Source organism: Drosophila novamexicana, unplaced genomic scaffold, assembly GCF_003285875.2.
Source record: "Drosophila novamexicana strain 15010-1031.04,08,12 unplaced genomic scaffold, DnovRS2.1 tig00001466-arrow-arrow-pilon, whole genome shotgun sequence".
NCBI lineage: Eukaryota > Metazoa > Arthropoda > Insecta > Diptera > Drosophilidae > Drosophila > Drosophila novamexicana.
In genome coordinates this window covers 350211-369871 of record NW_020824862.1, presented here as the reverse complement: position 1 = coordinate 369871, position 19661 = coordinate 350211, and the positions used below count along the sequence as shown (strand labels likewise).

Below are 19661 nucleotides of genomic sequence, written 5' to 3'. Positions count from 1 at the left end.
GAGCTTTGTTAGGCTGCACAGAGTTTATGGCCCAAGTATTGGTGTCCAGGTGAATCAATTGATGTAAATCAATGCAACATATTAAGTATAGGCCACATCTATCTCGGTTCAGACACGTGCCACTTAGCTGAAGGACTCTTGCGGTGAGGAAGAGAGCTTGCAAACCTATCACAGTCTGTGTGGCAAAATTAGATTAGTTTTGTTATTTGGCCAGCACAAATTACATTTGGAGTTACATTTTGAAAAGCATTTGTGTAATTTTGGGTGTTTGGCTTTTGGCTTTAACTTGCATGCAACATGGTGCGCGTATTGTGTTGCATGTTCGCCAGCTGCCAAGCAACAATGCAACAATGCAACAACAACGACAATAAGTTGCTGCCATTTCGCTGATTTGGCCCGGCATTAAATTAGGTTATGCGCCGGGCATGCTGCAGGGAGAGATGGGCAAGCGGAGGCCATAGGGTGGCATACAGGACATTTGCCGACGCAGCCAATGCGTTTTGATAAATGAAGTTGTTGTCTGTTGTGTCCCTGTTTCTGACGCTGCCTCGACTGTGCGGCCAAATGAGTCCATGCGCGAATTGGGTGGCCACGCCCCCGCCACATCCATTTGAACAATTTCAAGTTCCAGCAAAAGAATTGCAATGCCACAGAGCAGGAAGTATGACAAACCGCAAAGGAAGACGGTTCACGACAGAAAAAAACAATATGAAAAACGTTCCAATTCGAGCCACAAAACTTTACAATACTCTGTTTCCATAAGATCACGTCGCCAATAAAGTTAGGCATTTCAAACAGTCACTTTGAAACTTGGCCAAAATTATTTTTGAAGGCGCGTAAATCATAGAACGTTATTCTTGATCTAATGTTAATCTAATGTTGTCTTAGGTTATAACGGCCCACAACAACAGGGTATAGCTATTTCAAGAACCTCTCAGTTCATCATTAGCAGACTTTGCTAACAACTCCTAATTTTTAAGCAATTGTTCCCAGTCTGAAGCAATAACCACTTGCGAATTATAAGCCACGAAGGGCGGTCCTTCGTGACTTGTTTAAATAGAGTATTACGCTCCAATATAATATCGCTCGGATCAAGTTTAGTTATTGCTGATAAAGGAACCTAAATATAGAGTACTTATATACTAACTACCATTGCAGAACTCAATATGCTCTATTAACACGTAGGAACAGAGTATAAAAGAAAAATTGGATGCAGCAGCAAACGTCCCACAAAAGTGACTTTAACGGAAATGACAAAAACGAGCTGTAGTCGCGACTGTGACTGTGCTTGTGAGTGTGACTGCGACAGCGACTGCAACTGCAACTGCGACGCTGGCAGCGCTGCTTTGAGTGCGGCAGAAATTTGCATTTATCTTCAAGTTGAGTTTCCTTTTTGCTTGCACTGTCTGCTTATTTATTTACTCTTTGCAGCTGTCGCACACACACACAGGCACACCCACACATCACACCCACACACACACCCAAACACACTGATTGCAGTTGAAATATGCGTTGCCTGCTTTTAGGCTGATTTTATGCCATTTTCGCCAAAGCAATGCGGCAAGTGTCGCCATTAGCAAGTGTGCAAATGCAACGAGTTGTCATGCCTTCGACAGCCCCACCTACCGCTTCCCGTCCCTCGCTTCCACCCCTTGGCCTATTGTCACTTGAAATCTTGGCTGCCTGGCGGCGCAACACGCATGCATTTTTCATGTTGGAAAACACGACTGTCCGCCAGCAAGCAGCACTTGCACTGCACAGAGAACAGGGGAGAACCGCATCCTCCAGTCATGTGGCTACTGGCGGCTGTATCCTGCGGCATTCCATGCAACTGGCAGTCGCCCTTTGTTGCTTTAACCTATGCATAATCTGATGACAGGCAGCTTTCGCCGCCGGCGCCAAACCAGGCATATTATAAGCGAATCTTTGCCAAGGCTTGCCAAACTCCAGCAGAACATCTAAATGGCTTAAACCAGATGCTTAACAGGGGGAGCTGCCCTTTATGCACAGGCAGTTACGTTACGCTGGCCCGGCCATAACGTGGCGGCTTCTATAATTTAATTTAATTTAATCTTCTACTCATTTGACGCCAAGCTGCATCCGTTGGCCCGCCCTCAAAATCTTCGCCAGGCATAGCCACAGGCCCCAACACAGAGGCAGCAACTGTGGCTGGGGCTGCTGCACTCGCTGTACCTTAGGGGCTCATGCATATTCAAGGAGCATTTCATGAACTCATAAGCACGCCACTCACACCGGCAGCAGGCACCTGTACGAGAATCAGCACAAATTAAGTTGCTCAACATGCTCGAATACTTAATACCCTGCCGCACGAACTGGACCAATAAGCAATAAACGCATAAGCTACTTTGGTTATCATTAAATATATTCCGACTAAAAACTACCGCAGGACAAATTCCACTCCTTTAAATCCGTGTTCGAACTGGTGCCCGGAATTGTTGCACCGATTCACGCATTGTAGGTTTTGTTTTTGTCTTTTTCATCTTTTATACACTGAACCCATTAAAAATAAGTAAAAGGGGTATAATGTATATGTGCAAATTTATGTAACTGGCAGAAGGAAGCACTTCCGATCCCATAACGTATATATATTCTTGATCAGGTATCTTTCATGTTATAGCTATCGCCACTACTCCGATACCACCTCATAGCTATTAGTCAAGTAAATAAACCAATCTGTCGTACCCATCAATTAAAGTCACAATTTTAATGCAATTGCCTTTTTGAGAATACACGAATATTCTATAGTACAATCTATTGGATCTATTGTTTTCATAAATATCAGTTAAGAAACACAGTCATTAAAGAAAACGTGCTTTGGCTGGCCGCGTGTTTGCAAATTCTAAGCATTTCTGTATGCATGTACACACACACATTCATGCGCGTCTTTATTAAATTCTATCAAAAGCATTGCAATTGCGATTGTATTGTGCTGTTATTTTAACTCGTTTTTTCTCATTAGGTCTTAATTGTTGGTTTGGCTGTTAAGTAGGGCCGTTGCAAGTAGTGCGGGTAGTTACGGGCTCGAGTCCTTAGGCTGCAACGACGATTAGTTCAAACATGTTGTCGACTCGTGTATTTGAAAACTGCCTAGCTTGAGTCTTTCGGTTTGCCGTTAAATCGATTGAATATCCGAGTTCGATGCAAAAGAATTAACCTCTAGTTCGAACCCGGAGTGCCGATCATTTTTTTATAATTACCCGAACCTTAAATCAAACCAATTATTATTATTACTTTTAAAACGAAATATTATTTATTTATAAACTATTGAGCTTAACTCTTGTTCAGTTACCTGAATAACTGGGTCACTAGTACCACTCATTTACGGAGAAATGCAACATGAAATTAATGTGGCATGCCCCATTTACGCATTCAATGTGTGCAGGGTATGGCAAGAGTAGAGCAGACCAAGGTGTTGGGCTGCCCGCTAGCTGCCTGTTTTCGACTGCTGTCCGGGGCGTTGGCCCGACTTTGGTTGGCTGCTGTCTTTGTCCTTGCATTGATCAATGTTGACATTGACGCATAGCCCCAACAGTAGCAGAAACAACAACAACAGCAGCAGCATAAAGTAATGAGAGCAGCTCAAACGATATCCCCTGCTGATGTATATTGATCGATGATGAAGACGGGCGCATCAGGCATGCTGTCAGAAATGCTGCGACGAGCGGCCCTGGCAATTGTACAATGGCATTGGCAAACAATTACGAGCATTATTGGCTGAGATACGGCAAGCGGCACGCCTACATACAGACAGAGAGACAGAGAGGCAGGGGACAGATACTTTCGGATATGTGGGGGATACGATTTGCGCTTGTATTATGAATAAAGCCATAAAACATCTTACAAATGAGAATCAGCAGAATGTTGCCGCTCGAATACATTTACATATACATTTACATTCACATTCACAGACGCTGATACAGTTAGAGATACGGATACAGATACAGATACAGATACATTTCCAGCTACAGCGGTTACGCATGACTGACTGCGCATAAAGTGACAGTTAGAATTTTGTCGTAAGCAGTTGCCACTAACCAGTTACCAGTTAGCAGTCGCCAGTTACGCGCTACCAGCTGCCAGTCGCCCGCTGTGAATTGTTGCTGCTGCTGCTGTCAGGCTGGCAGCGCGTATCTGTAAGATACGCAGATGCTTTACGCCTGATATGCTGCAACTCATTTTGCACTGCATTTTTATGCGCCACAAAGTACACGACAGGTGGTAGAGTGTTGTTATAGGAGTGCGGGAGGGACAGGTGGTGGGCTTGGGGTTGGGTTCGGTTACACCACAACCATCTTCTATTTGTATTTGTTTATCAAAGCGCGAACTTTTCTGTGAGTCGCTGTTCAAATTTGCTACAGCTGCACTTGAGGGCTGCATGTGTGTGTGTGTGTAGGTGTATGTGTGTGTGTGGGTATCTATTTATATTTACTACTTCATATCTTGTGCAACGCATATTATAGTTTACAACTTGCCTCTTTGGTCATGTCAGCAAAATTTGCACAAAGCGCTGCAAGTTTGTTGTGCTTGTGCATATTGTACTTAGTAAGTGTGTGTGTGTGTGTGCGGGGTTCTGTCATGTCATTCAGCAAGATATAAAAATATGTATATTCCATATGTTGACTGAATATCAACGGGTATTGGGGTCAGCTTTAAACCTGGGTGACACAACAAATCCACAACTAATTGATCCACTCAGGTGTAAATGGTGCAGCTTCTTGACCCCCTTGCTCAACTGTCAACTGCATGCACAGCTTGGCTAGCCTGCACCAGCTGCTGCTGCTGCTTTTGTCAACCTGTCAACTCATTCGATTGCCATTAGCTGGGCAGCATTAGCATTGGCTTAAACGAGCCATTGATTTTGATACACAGTCGCAGTTGCATTTAACAGTCAATAACTTATGATAACTTTCTCATTTGTCTCACTTTCTCTAGATATCATCCTGTCTCTCCTTCTGTCCGTTTTTATCTCTCACCTGACAGCAATCATTATAGCCTCACTTACCGCGCCGCTTAACGCAATCACGCACACACACACACACATCTGCTCTTTTTTCCTCTCCTCTGCTTTCCCCTTGCCCTTCTCCACTGCTCCAAGCTTCCTCCGGCGACAACCGCCAATTGCTCATTTGTCTTCCGGCCACTTGCCCGTGCGACATTTAAAAGCCGCAAAGTGTGTGCCATGTCTAACGGTACAAACAAATCAATTTGCCATAATCATCAAGTAACACACAACCGAGCAGCCAATAAATGAACCACCCTCAGCCCCCAGCCCTGTCCCTCAACTTCAGCCACCATCACAGCAATCCACACCCATTGCAAGCTTCTGTGAGCCGCTGAGTGACAGGCATCCCGCTGCCCCGGTCAGGAGTAGGATGCCAGCTCACTCACTGCAATAACACACATACACACACACACACACATACACGCACACGCACACACACGCAACCTGCAGTGCTATCTTTTAAGAACTGAATTGGCCCTTTCCCGTTCAGGCAGCGACACGAATTCGCAATTAAGTGATTTTATGGTCGCGTATTTCAATTTATTGCCAATCGAGCGTATGCCTACCCCCGGGACAGGAGCTCACACCGTCTGGCGCGCCCCTGCCATTTTGACATTGACACATGCGGCGATAGGGGGTGTAGGGTGTAGGATGCAGGGAAGCAGCACTGCAGCACGCAGTTTTTTAACATTAAGCAATATTAGATTTATGGGCCGCACAGACAAACACATCGCGAATCTCTCGATGCGACCCTTCTTTCATTGGTTATTCGTGGTCGCACGCCTTTGCTGTCAATGGCTGCACTTCCGTTTCCGCCATCCACTTGCCAGCATGTGCGTGAGTGTGTGTGTGTGAGTGTGTGTATGTGTGTGTGTGGCGTGTATGTCATGTGTGTCTTATCTTGTCAGCGAGCGAGCAGCAGCTTGATTACGTTGTCATCGCCAGCTGAGCCCTTGCCCTGGCTCACAGTCACTGGGCTAAAACGCCAACACATCTGCTCATAGATGCGTCCCGTAGCGTCGCTTCGCGTCGGTTGTCTTCTACCTGTCATTGGCAATTATGCATTTATTCAATAAAACTGCCACGCCTGCACCAGTATACTATAACGCCTTCATTCGTATGGATTATTTAATGATGTACCATTCACACAATGGAAGTGTTTAGGAGCATGTTGAACTCTGGTGCGTAATGCAGGTTGCCAGAGTTTAATAATAGCTTATAATGAGGTGCATCTATAGAGGAGTTTATCAGTAATATGCATTCCAAATTTTGTCACTGCAGCTCAATCTAGAATATATGGATTGCAATTGTCCACATCCACAGTGAACTATGCGAAATCCTGAAAGCCTGTAAGATATAAGCACATTACAATTTAATCCTTTTCTTAAAACAATTTGTCGAAGCTTTAGTTTTTGAAACTTAACCTAACTATCAAATTTGTTTGATAAAAAGTATCGATAGTTTTTATATCATCGAAAAGAATCGACTGGTGTGGCAGTTGATGGAATACGCTTGATATTATTGATATTGTCAACGTATATACATCGAACAGCAATAATATCTTACTCCATATAATTATGTCCATCGATCTCAGTGGAGATGAGCTTAAGCCAATAAATGTTGTATGTGAGCTTTCATAAATATGCACATTATTCGTTAATGGTACTCGCATTCTCGACAAAAACACATTTGTGCGGCGGATAGTCATATTGTTTCGAGTCAACATTCATTCATTTGCCTCTCTTTGTTATATTTGCGGGCTCATCAATTCAACGGAACATGTTTTATTCCCACGGCTCGGCTCATCCATAATTCAGCTATCAGTCGGTTTTTGCCTTAGTTATTGAAATTTATGGAACTTTTTATGCTTTGCCCGAATGCATTCCACAGTTCTCCTCCAACTTTAATATAAAAAGACTGTGTATAACACGCATACTTGTATATACTTATTTTTGTACGACGATTTTAGTACCAAGATTTATGATGCCATCATATTCTGCACAGGGTATATGGTAATCAAGTGCTCTTAACTAGAGGACTTTTACTTAGTCTAGTTGCCGCTGGCCCTAAGAGTATTCCACAGTTTAGAGCTAAATAAGTTGCTTCAGGCTGATGCTTCCATTTTGCCATTCGAAGCATGTTACAATGCAACTCTTGTTCGAACTAGACTTGATGCTACCCTGTATTTGGCTTTGAAAGTGCAGAGAAAAATTAAAATAATAATGAAAGCTTAAATCATATCAACTCAATGCTCGATATTCCACATCGAATGGGGAAAAAGGAACAAAAAGGGAATAAAAAATTTTTTTTTCGGAATAATTGAAAAAATGTACTCTTGATATCAATAGAAGCAAGGAATTCAAAAGAAGCTTTACAAAACTGTGCATATCTGTTACGAATCGCGAACAAATTGTAAAATCCCCTATGAGGAATTTTATGGTTACAGGGTATCTTATAAAAATGGAAGCCAGCTGCTACTTGCAGCGCATAAATGCTAAAAGTGTTTCATGTTTTTCGCGTGTCAATGATGCCAGCACACACACATACACACGCACGCACACTCGCACATACACATACGCATTAGAGTGGGTTCGGCGTTGGGCTTTGAATGGGGCGTGGCACTCACAAGTTCAATATGCGCGCCCGACTCGTTAGAGAAATGCTTTAACTATGTGAACGATAGAAGTGATACTCTCTCCTCTCCGCGCTTCGCTCACTCCACTCTCTGCCATCCGCCGCTCTCTGTGTGCGTGTTTCCGGCGTTTTGCTTTTTTTCACTTCCGTTTTGAGTTCGACTTTCTCCATTCTCCGCTCTGCATTTTCTGTGGATTGGGTTGCCGCCCTATGGCGCACATTAGCGATACTGCCAGCGGAATCCAGCCAGAAGTTCCGGATACAGCCAGAGCTTCCTACCACCCATACTCATCCACCCACCCGCCTGGCCCTTTCCTGCGCTCGTCATGGCAGTGTCATTAGAAACTTTAGCTGCGTGTCGATTTGATGCAAGGACCAACATTTTGACACATTGGCAGGAACGCCAAGGCGTTGGCCAGAAGCCGAACCAGAAGCTGGGCCGCGAGGGCGTACAATGGAAACTTGTCTTGTTTTTGACGCCTGGCCATAAAAAATGATGATGGGGATCATGCACGTGCTTACGCTCAATTCATCAGCCAGGGCGCAACACCTACGACAACCACAACAACGACGACCAGGACGAAGACGGCGATGAGGACGAGAATAGTTGGGAAAAGTGTGCTGAATGGGGCCGGGTGCCACTGGCTGGATAGTTGATGGCCGTCACTGACGCCCTGCAAAAATATTGCCATTTAAGCTCCGGACGCATTTACGGCTGACAGGTGCTGGTCTGCAGGGTTGAAGGGCTGAAGGGCTGAGGGGATCAAGCGGGATCTGGCGCTGGACAATCGGCCATTCTCCGGACTAGAGTTTCAGTTTGATAGCCGCTGAATGGTCCACAGATTGGAAATTGTCCAATATGACGGTACGGAAACGGCACGAGTGAATGAATGATTGCATTCGTTTGCATTTGAAAGCAAGCAATTTCAGCTGCCATGGATTTACATAGATCGGAACCAGCTACGACCCTGATAGGTAATGGCAGGAATGCAAAAGTAAAAAGTGAAAAGTGAAAAGTAAAGAAACAGCATTAACTGAATAAAAATATACCCTCCCGTGCGAGCGAAACATGCCCGCAAAAAAGATTAAAGACAATCAAGTATTCATTGTGGCAGCATGTGAGTGTATGCATCCACACACACATATGTAAGCATGTCAATATATACATACTCATAAATAAGTGTGATTACTTTGAATGAAGGCTGCAAACTTGGAATTTAAATTTTGTATTAACTGTGAACGAAACCGTGTACCCGATTTGTTGGACGAAGAATATTGCCATTTATTCAAAGAAATTAAAATTAATCGATAATTAAAATTGGAATATTTTTGGATAAAAGAAAAAAACACTTTTTACAAAATCATGTTTCGTCTCGGGTCCGGCTTCAAACGTATCAATTCAATAAAATTAATATAATTTATAATAAATTGAATAGTTTTATGAAAAACTGAAAGAAGAACCGAGCCTTAGGACGAGGTGAGGTTTGAGCCATGAACTGCCGAATACATTTTATGGGCCTGCAGCCATGCCTTGAATATTTTTGTGTCTCAACAGGCAACAAATATGCAATTAAAAGAAATGTTTCAGTATTTTAATAAATATGAAGAACTCTGTGAATGTTGAGTGCACTAATTAAAAAACAATTACCGGAGCTCAGAAATAGCTTGAAGTACTATGAAAATATTTGCATGGAAAAATACAAAATTGTAAATACTAACCAAATTTAAAATATTCACAGAAAACATAAGTGCACTTAATCGTATTTCTGAATGCATGCTGTCAAACGAAGTGAAATGCACTTTGACCATTTATAAATAAACTCATATTTAAAAATGCATATTTATAAAGTAAAGAAAATTCGAATTGTTGCACCTGAACAAAAGGCTCTAATTAATTCTGAATGCACTCATCAATACAGGGATTAACTTTAATTTGAACTAACCTTGAGCATCTGATCGAATTGCCCAGATAAAAAGAACAGCTCGGCGCGTCCTTATAGAAGCCACTCCGTCCGTTTCGTCCATTCCGTCCAGTCGGTGTGTCCGTCAGCGCAATGAGACGGAAATCAGCTTGGTCAGCATTCGATTGCATTCGCGCGAGTGCAGATTGTTGCATTCTTCTGGTTACCAGCGTCGGGTCCCCAGCTCACAGTCGCCTCCACCTCGTTATTCATATTTTTATTATGCCTTGAACCCATCGAGTATGGCTAAAATGGGTATAAATGCTAGGTGCACATGTTTGTGACAGGCAGAAAGAAACATCTCTAACTGCATAAAGTGTATATATTCCCAAGCAGGACGAGCTCAGTTGGTTTAGCCATGTCCGTTCCGCTGCCCTACCAAAGCAAGAAACTAAGAATTTAAAATATATATATTCTTGTATACCGCAGAATAAACTGTGAAGAATTTTGAATGTTTGTAACGACAGCTCGGCCCTGGCTGCAGGGTATCTTCAAGTCAGCCACTCTCAACCGGAGTACTCTTGTTTCTTCTCAATTCACGCTTTATGCTTCGCAATTTGTTTTTGCTCGGCATGGGCAACACTTCTGGGTGCATACCCAGAACGGAATTGGGAATGGGAATGAGAATGGAACGTGTTTGTGCTCCCAATGCGACGCGTTGGCGACTCTTGGCGATAGCCGCCAAATGGCCACCTAGTGCTCCGTTGACTGCGACAGCACCTTGCGGCACATGCCACAGCTATGAGGGGCATGTGCACTCGACGCATGCATGCCGAATGCAATAAGCAACAACAGCAGCAGTAGCAACAAGAAACAACAGTAGCAACTACAACATGTGAATGCGGCCAGTTTGTCAGCCACAGCCACAGCCACAGCCACAGTCGCAATCGCAATGCACATGGCCAGAAGGCGCCACTCACCCACATTTGGCCATTGTTCGCCGCAGTGTTTTATTATTCATGCGCCCCGTTTGGGTCTGCCGCTGCAGTTGCAGTTGCAGTTGTCGCTGCAGTGTTGCAGTTACAAATTCCTGCTCTTTTCGGTTTTTTAGCCAGTTATCATGCACATGCATTTACAATAATTGCGTGTAAATTTCAAGCGTTTAAAAAGCCAAACACAAAAACATTCTCCACTTGAGAGTGCTCGACTATAAGATGCCTGTTCCCACCTGTGTGAATACTTGTTTCTTGACATTTTACAACACCTTAGTGTTCTCGTTTTTTTTAACACTGTCACATGTGTCTTTAATTTATTGGTATCGGACGTGCCAAGCAAGCATTGTTTCGTGAAATACAACAACATTTATTCAAATGATATTGCCTATCGTATCCACGATATTCCTATCGCAATTTTCACAATATCTTGTGTTCCTCTGTGACACTTCTGGGAATTTGAAAGTGTCGCTAAAGACTTTACCTTAGTATCAATATAAAACGATATAAATATCAGCTCGGCTTACGTTTCCGAGCGATTCCTTGCCTTGAGGTTCGGATCGTTAACCGGGCTCAGCTTTTGATTCCAACCTTCTTCTGATCTTTTCAACATTTTATAGATAGATAGTTGGGGCCCTGTGATTAATGCTTTGGAACTATTTCTCCTTCGAGTCATTTGTATTTGAAGCAAAATATGATAGTTAAAAACATGTATCTTACGTGTTCGAATCGTTCGTTTTAAAGCCCTGACACAAACTATTTTCCATTCCCAAATTCCCCCTCCTCAGCTCATATTGAATGTAATTGTACAACTTCCCTATAGACACGTATATATAATTTGTATACCACCCCACTAATTTCCCACTCTTTGGCAAAGTATTGCCAGGCTGGGAATTTTTCCAGCATTTTCACATACACACGCATAAGCAGCCCAAATGGGCAGTTCATTAGAATCATAAAGAATAGTTGCCCAGGGCATATAACGATCCTAGTCAAATTTTCAGAAGAGATTCGTATGCTAAATGCAAAGAGCATAATATCATAATATTTATGAGTGAGCTTTGAGCATAAAAAAAATAGTTTTAAGCAATCTGCAATCCAAATTTTGACTCTTTAGCTCTCTCTCTCTCTCTCCCTCTTGCTCGTAGTCCCTGAGGATTTTAAAATACAACTCGTTAACAGTGGCTGCTGACGATGCTGTGATGTTGCCATCAGCCGCGCCCACTCCACTGACTGTAACCCAACCCCGGCACCGTTTTCGCCCCCTCTTGTAGGTGCAGCCCCTTGGCATCCACCTGCCCTTCGTGAAACGCAAGTTGACTGCAAGTTGGCCTTGTCTGCCCGCGCTAACGTTTTGTTGTTAAGCCATTGGAATTTATGGCGTTGTTTACACAAAAATTGCATTCGCCTTGCAGTTGAGTAAACACACGACTCGCCAAGAAGGAGAGGCGGCATCTGAAGCAGAGACACTGAACAAGAAAAGTGGGAGAAAAACAAGAGTGCACACATCGGGAGTGCCCGGCCAGGAGATAGTCTGTAGACAGCGGCGAGTTGCACTCACATAACATATATTTGAACTTCCTGCAGCTGTAACTTCTTCTTCTATTTTCCGCTTTACATCCTTGAATAACTTCTGAGTTTTGTCTGTGTCTCTAGCTCTTCTAATCGCCCAGTAATGTTAAATTAATTTTGTTTTAAAATTGATACTACGGAAATGTTGGCGTAATCGAAAAAAATATTTGCTCAATGTGCATGTGATATACGAGATAATGTCTTTCAAATTTTAAGCCCAGGATTAGGAGATAGTTGCTCCTGCCCGTAAGATACACTTGCGCAAAACCAGTTCACCCTTTTGAGCACATATACAATGTGTACAGGGTATTAAAAAGAACGGAAAGCAAAAAAAAATACAATTTGGCAAGTCAAATTGAAATAACTGCGTTCCAGAGTTTCAGAATATCAGAATTTCAGCTGCCGGCGTCCTTAATGAATGCCAATTACTGTTGGAGGACCTGCAACTCGATTATGTTAGTGAAATGCAAAAACCGATTTAAATAACGAGTATTTTCAATTGCTCGAAAAAGGACTAAAGGGCCAACCTGCCAGTTCATTCGGTCATAAGGTGTGCATGCTTTAGATCTGTGCCATCTGCTGTTAATTAAAATCGATGGGAGCCGTCAAGAAAGTCGCAGAGCAAATGGCGCGTATACGCAATGTGTATTAATTAATGCGACTTTGCCCCTACACACAAACACACACACACATACCCACACACATAAATTTCAAATAGTCGTAACGTATAATTATATAAGCTGCACAGCGACCCAAATGCGCGATGCCCGTGAGTTAGATAGACATAGAGAGCGAGATAAAGAGAGAAGAAGTTCAACGACTGCCACGGAGCCCGAAACGGTGGTATATAGCATGTTTGCTGTCATCTAAGAGGCGCAAACAACGAAATTGCATTTAGGTGTTGCCAAGAACTGTCCGCCAAACTAAGCACTCGAATCTAACAACAGAACTTTGGCCAAAATTCGAATACAAACTAATTACAAATTGAGATCAAAGATGTAATCGGACTCGGGCAGAGTCTGGCAAAGTACTTCATCAAATAGCTCGATTCACAAATATATAGAACTCTGTTAAATAAAAGGCTGATGGCAAAAGTGTACAAAATATCTACGGTCAAACTTGCCTATAATGAACATCAGCATTTAATATTCAAGAAAAAAAATTAATATTATTATGAAATACCTATTTTGACTCTTTATATCGAAGTCCTACAATCATATTAAGCAAGCAATAAACGGAAAAATATGAGAGAGCTACCAAACGAATTGAAGTTGGCCCAAAACGAACTAATTAGATTTTGAGAGCAGAAATGTAATCGGATTTGGGCAGTGTCTGGCAAAGAAATTAAATTGTTTTCCTGGCTTTTGTCTAGCAGCAAAATGAGCCAAAAAAAAACCCATCAAGATGTATGCATGTGTATACGATGTGTAAATGTATGTACACATGTACATAATAATATGGCACGACAAATGTACGACACGCAAAGCAATCATAAAATGTGCTTTTTGGTTACCTTAATGTGATTGTCGGGCCACATGTGAGCATTGAAAGCAGTCAATTAGCACCAACACAGGCACAGGCAGTTACACACACATACACGCACACATATACGAGCGACATGTGAAATGTGGCATATAAAGTATACGTCGTGTGTGCCCAAAACGCAGGAGTCAAAAGCGGACGCCGCAAAGGTCCGTTTAACTTAACGTTTCCCACGCGAGCGACAACAGAGTTAACCCACAAATATACACACACATGGCACACACACCTTGTCAAGTGAATGGGCAAGGCATATGCCAAAAGTATTCCAAGTTGCTTTGGCAACCGCGCTGCGGTCTTAAAGTTGACAATAGATTAATGTTGCCCCGGAGAGGCATAAAGCATGCCACAATAAGCATAGGTAGTTAATTTTTAACAGACTCATGCCAAGGCAAAGGCCGCACTTTCATCTTCTCGCAACTTGGCAACGATAGCTGCCTCGGCGCGTGACATATCAAAGTTCAAAGCTGGCTAAATTGATTAAGGCCACGCCCAGTGGCACTAATTGCCAACAGCCAGTGGCAGCAGCAGCAGCAGCAGCAACTACAGCAGCACATCCTGCCCATGCCCCATGTCTGTGTGTGTGGTGCAAATGTGCGAAAATTGCAGGTGCCCCTTAATGATGCAGGAAATGAGTTAATGCGCCCATCAAGCGCCAACCACCAGCGTCATCGTCAGTCAGCCAGGCGTCCAGGCCAGGCTCAGTCAAGCGTTTACCGTGCCAACTGCCCCGCTGCCCTGCTGTCCTGCTGCCCATGCTCCATCAGTCGCCTAGCTGGGCATGCAAAGCAGCCCAGTTGATTGGCATCCCAGCTAAGGCAGACGTTATGCTGTCGTCAATGTCATTGGGCGAAGCGCTCACTAATCAGCTTATCATTATTTCATTGAGGGAGTGCGGGGCAGTGCGGGGAAGTGCGGGGGGTGGGGTGGTCACAGAGATAGGGCGCAATAAAAATCCTTGTATTGAAGCCTAAGCGGATTAGGATAGTTGCCAGTCCTAGCCAACCCAATAGACAATGCACAGCAAATGATGGCATAGAGCAAACAGGAGAATTCGATTTGCACTGATTCTCGAAACCTAAATACGCTAGCATATCATATGGCTAAACAACCTTTTCTAACCAATGCCACGCCCTAAGATTTGTCTCGTGAGCTGGGCATGCGGCTAAAACTCTTTTAATTGACCATAAAACATTTCAATTTATCAAATTAGTTATATTTACATATTGAAGAGTTCGTCATAGTATTTTTTTGAGTTCATAAAAATACAATAAACTTATAGATCAAACCATTATATATGGTTCAACTCAGGCTTAGTTACGACTGTTCTTCATCAAACAAATTCGACTAAAGATTTATTCTTGTCTATCTAAAATGAAAATCAATTTAAATCCATTTTGCGACTTGAAAGAAACGTTATTGATAAAACAGATTCGATTTGCGACTAAGTGATCCATTATGATCCATCCTTTTCAGATATTACTCAAATAGTACCAAATTCTTGGATTTTCCTTAATTTTTCTCTGCATTAATCAGGGTCATAGTTTTTTGCTTAAAAAAAAAGCACAACTAAAGTAAGTTAGATATTTGTAAGAACTTTTCTTTTTTAAGTAAAATTCCTAAGAAATCTGTGACTGACATTATTCAATCATCAGTTGGTGGTACCAAAAATAATATCCTGCTCTTGTGCACTGGACATATCATGACATATTCGTTATGCCCAGTGCAAGGGTATTATGACAGTCCGATATAAAATAAATCAATTAAAAGATTTCGGGGTTTTCGGGTCGCGCATCTGAATAAGCCAAAAGCAAAACTAATTAGCAAAGTCCACTGGGAGCTAGCAGTTCGCCGAAGCTAGACTGGCGCTGGTTCTGTATGTGGACATGGGGACATGGGGACATGTTGGCATAGGGGCGTGGGTGGGGCGGCGTAGCTAGTCAAGCATATTGTGATCCCATTATCAGCGTATCATTAATTTAATGCGTGGTACATTAATTGCCGCATTGCGCATTCACAGCACTATGCGCTGCAAGTGGAAATAGTAAATGGAAGTGGAAATAGAAATCAAAATGAGAATCAGAGAGAAGGGCGGAGAACGAACAGCGCGCAGTCACAGCTAGTTGATAGTAATAATAGGCACCAGTTGTAACCTAATATTGATGGCTACCCCCTCAATTTGTATTGATTATTTTTCAGGCAGCACAGCGAATCCGGATGCGAAGCGACTCTACGACGATCTGCTAAGCAACTACAATAAACTGGTGCGTCCCGTGGTAAATGTCACGGATGCGCTGACGGTGCGCATCAAGCTGAAGCTATCGCAACTGATTGATGTCAATCTGAAGAACCAAATAATGACCACCAATCTGTGGGTGGAGCAATCCTGGTACGACTACAAACTTAAATGGGAGCCCAAGGAATATGGCGGTGTCGAAATGCTTCACGTGCCCTCCGATCACATCTGGCGGCCAGACATTGTGCTCTACAACAAGTGAGTAGTGCTCTTATCAAACTAACAAGCATGCCTAATTCCAATATCAAATCCAAATCCCAAACAGTGCCGATGGCAACTTTGAGGTGACCCTGGCCACAAAGGCAACACTAAACTACACAGGACGCGTCGAGTGGCGACCGCCGGCCATTTACAAGAGCTCCTGCGAAATTGATGTTGAATACTTTCCCTTTGACGAGCAGACATGCGTCATGAAGTTCGGCAGCTGGACTTACGATGGATTCCAGGTAACCCTCAAACACAAAAGAAAGAATAACAAGTGCACCCTAGTTGGCAATATAATGAGATACTCTGTTTACGTACGAAAATTTCAAACTTCCCTTCATTCATACACCCACAAAACTGCATCGTTCTAGTGCTTCTTCATTCCCCAACCACGCGCTGCAAAATATGCATTCTTGAATAACAACTAACTCTCTGTAAAGAGCAAAGCAGCTGGCAGCAAGAGGAGGTATTCAAAAAGTATACCATGCGTATGCTTTTATATCATGTTTGGTGTCTCTTATGTTGTCAGAGTGAGGTGTCGACAATTTGAAATAATAATGATCTGCGCGGCAAATAGGAAATTTGCATTTTAAAGAGATATTGGAAAATTAGTTCGAAATCAATCAATAAATAGACAAAAGTTGGCTCAGTTTGAATCCCGCGGTGTAAATGATTTTTCTTTGACCTCATTTATCCCGATGAAGAATGGATTTGGCGAAAAGTGTCAAACAGAGCAATAATCATAAATACGTATCTTGTTCATTTTAAGCTGAGCTCAACATGCTCGAGTACTTAAGCACATACATTCGTGTATGTATTTAAATACATACAAAACAACATGCATTCATACGATTGTAATAGTTGTTACTTGTATTTTAAATATAATAAGGCATAGTTATGTTTATAATACGTACCAGTTTGTACAATGGCATCCGCCAAAGCCATAGCCACTGCCTCCTCCATAGTTGCATCAGCATGGAGGAGCCATTGTCAAAGCCGCCGTCTTCTCCATTGTTCAAGCTGCCATCTCCTCCCATATTGCGATGCTTCCAGCTTTGCTCAAGTTGCCGGTTTCTCCAATATTAAAGCCGGCGCCTCCTCTAATTTAAAATCGCCGCCTCCTGCAATTGAAGGTAAGTCTATAAGACTTACTTGAGAGCAAACAAACATGCAAAATATATTTATAATTTACATATATAAATGCATACATAATATACACACATATACACGCACACACATGCACATGTATATTTACATGCAAATTTGTATATTTCGAATTTTCTTATATACATGCAAAAATTCATACAAGAATACATTACATACTTATATACATACATACATACATACATACATACATACTTATATACATACATACATACATACATACATACATACATATATTTACGTATTGCGGGTACTCTCTAGTTTTATCCGCGGCATGTTTTATGCTTAAAACTTTATATACAATTTTACAAGATTGAAGTCCACGTCTTATGTTAAACTTTTTGAGATATTTGGAAATGAGTTAGCCCATCGTTGATCACCAATCAGTCAGTCCTATATATAGATATCCATTAAAGTTGATCAAAATATATGCTGGCGAACCCATGTTTATTTTGGGAAAATTCTTTTGACAGCCTCTGTGTTATATGGGCTATAACGGGGAATGGAATTGGATGAATTATCGGAATGCAAATTGCAATTTGAATTCATAGAGAATGACTTTGGTTTTTCTGTGATATTTGCACTTCTAGAAATTGGGCTCCTCTGAATGAGTTCTTCAAGCGGGACCGAGTCCTGTGGCTGGTTTAGTGGCCATAAACCCAAATTCGCTCATAATTCGTTCTTGTGGCATGGAAGTTCTCACATTTTATGACCCCACACAGAAACAGGCTACATAAAATGGTCTCTGGCGATTTGAAAGCATACACTCACACACTCACACACACGCACACACACAGAGACACACATTAATACAGACAACACACACAACAGGACGGAGGGGACAGCAGGCACCCAAAGGACAATAAGGTGGCTTGACACCTGCCGGCAATGACAAAGACACAGCAGCGGCAGTTGAGGCCTCGTAAAGTCGTCCTCGTGCAGCATGTGGCAATCGAGGCGACTGCAGCTGCCGCAGCCGCAGCCTTTTGCGACCTGGTCGTAGGGTGGATGGTATATGTGGCATTGGGCATTGGGCTTGGTGCACGTGGCATGGGGGCGACTTAATGCTGCCACCCGCCAGCGACTTGCCAGCTAATGAAGTGGCATTAGAGCGGCATTCACTGCTTGTTGCTGCTTTGCAGCTTAGCGCAAATGAGCCGACAAATGGCCCCCAGCTCTCGACTGCGGCTGGCAACTCTTTAGCCAAAGCCTTGCCTCCCGGTTAACCACATGCGGTGGCACGGGCTTTGGAGCCCATAAAAAGTCGTGCTGCATGTGCAATGCCTGTCGTTGCCGCTGACGTAATGTTCTCCCGGCTTTAATCAAATCTTGTTTTAGCTTGAATGATGCCCGCCTATATGGAAAGGTATGTGTGTGTGTGTGTGTGTGTGTGCTGGCAACTCAGTTATGCAATTCCCTCAACTGAGAAGAAACAAATTGCAGCAAGTTGTTTCGTATTGCAGTGCACAGAAATGCGTGTAATTTGCATAGCTCACGCACAGGCACCGCGCCGTCAATCAAAGGCAGGCACAAACAGACAGACTCACACACACACACACACACACACTACCACACTGGGGCGCATTTTGCAGCATACTTCGAGGCGCGCATGGCGATTTATATAACAAAAGAAAAAAATGTAAGGAAGCATAAAGCCAAATGCAATGCAAGTTGAAAGCTGAGAAACGAAAAGAGGAGGGAAAAGAGAAATAAAGCAGCTAGTAAAGTGAGAAGCAGGGTCCAAGCCGGCATAGTGAGAACCAAATCAAGATGCTTATGGAATAAATTCAAGAAACAAAAAAAAGAACAAGGAAAGTGGCAAAGCGATAAGCAAAGTGAGAAGCAAGGCGTCGAGCAAAGCGAGAAGATTAGATTGCAGAAAGTGCAAAAGCGAAACGGGAGCAAAAGCAAAAACCAAAGAGCCAAATTCATAACAATGCAGAAAGCACAGCGAGAAGCCTCGTGAGAATCAGACCGAGAAGCACAGAAAATTCAAGAATGAGAATCAAAAAAACTATAAAGAAAGCAAACCAAGATTAATTATGCCTCCACTTAGGCGCACTTTTTTATATGCTTCGTCATTATGGTCATACCCTGCCCTGAAATTTGTATTGCTTTTTTTAAATGTGTATTAAGAGAGCGTTCCCAATTAATTTAAGACGCATGCCATAAAGTAGATATGTATATATATCTATATATCAATTGTCGATGGCTTATTATCAATAGCCGAGACTATCTCTAACCATATCCGACTTACTATCCATCCGTTCGGTGTTGTCTTGAAATGTCTATCTCAGAGACGTTGACTAAGTACCAATAAAAGCAACGACAATGCC

General features: G+C 42.7%; 1 protein-coding gene across 1 annotated transcript in view; it reads left to right on the top strand.

The window, feature by feature from the left end:
- LOC115767833 (acetylcholine receptor subunit alpha-like) overlaps positions 1–19661 on the top strand; it is a 53240-nt gene that overhangs the window by 8622 nt on the left and 24957 nt on the right. Inside the window, exons 2-3 of the mRNA XM_030712175.1 lie at positions 15861–16155; positions 16223–16403. Of these exons, the coding sequence (XP_030568035.1) occupies positions 15861–16155; positions 16223–16403 (476 nt within the window). The remainder of the gene's footprint in view (positions 1–15860; positions 16156–16222; positions 16404–19661) is intronic.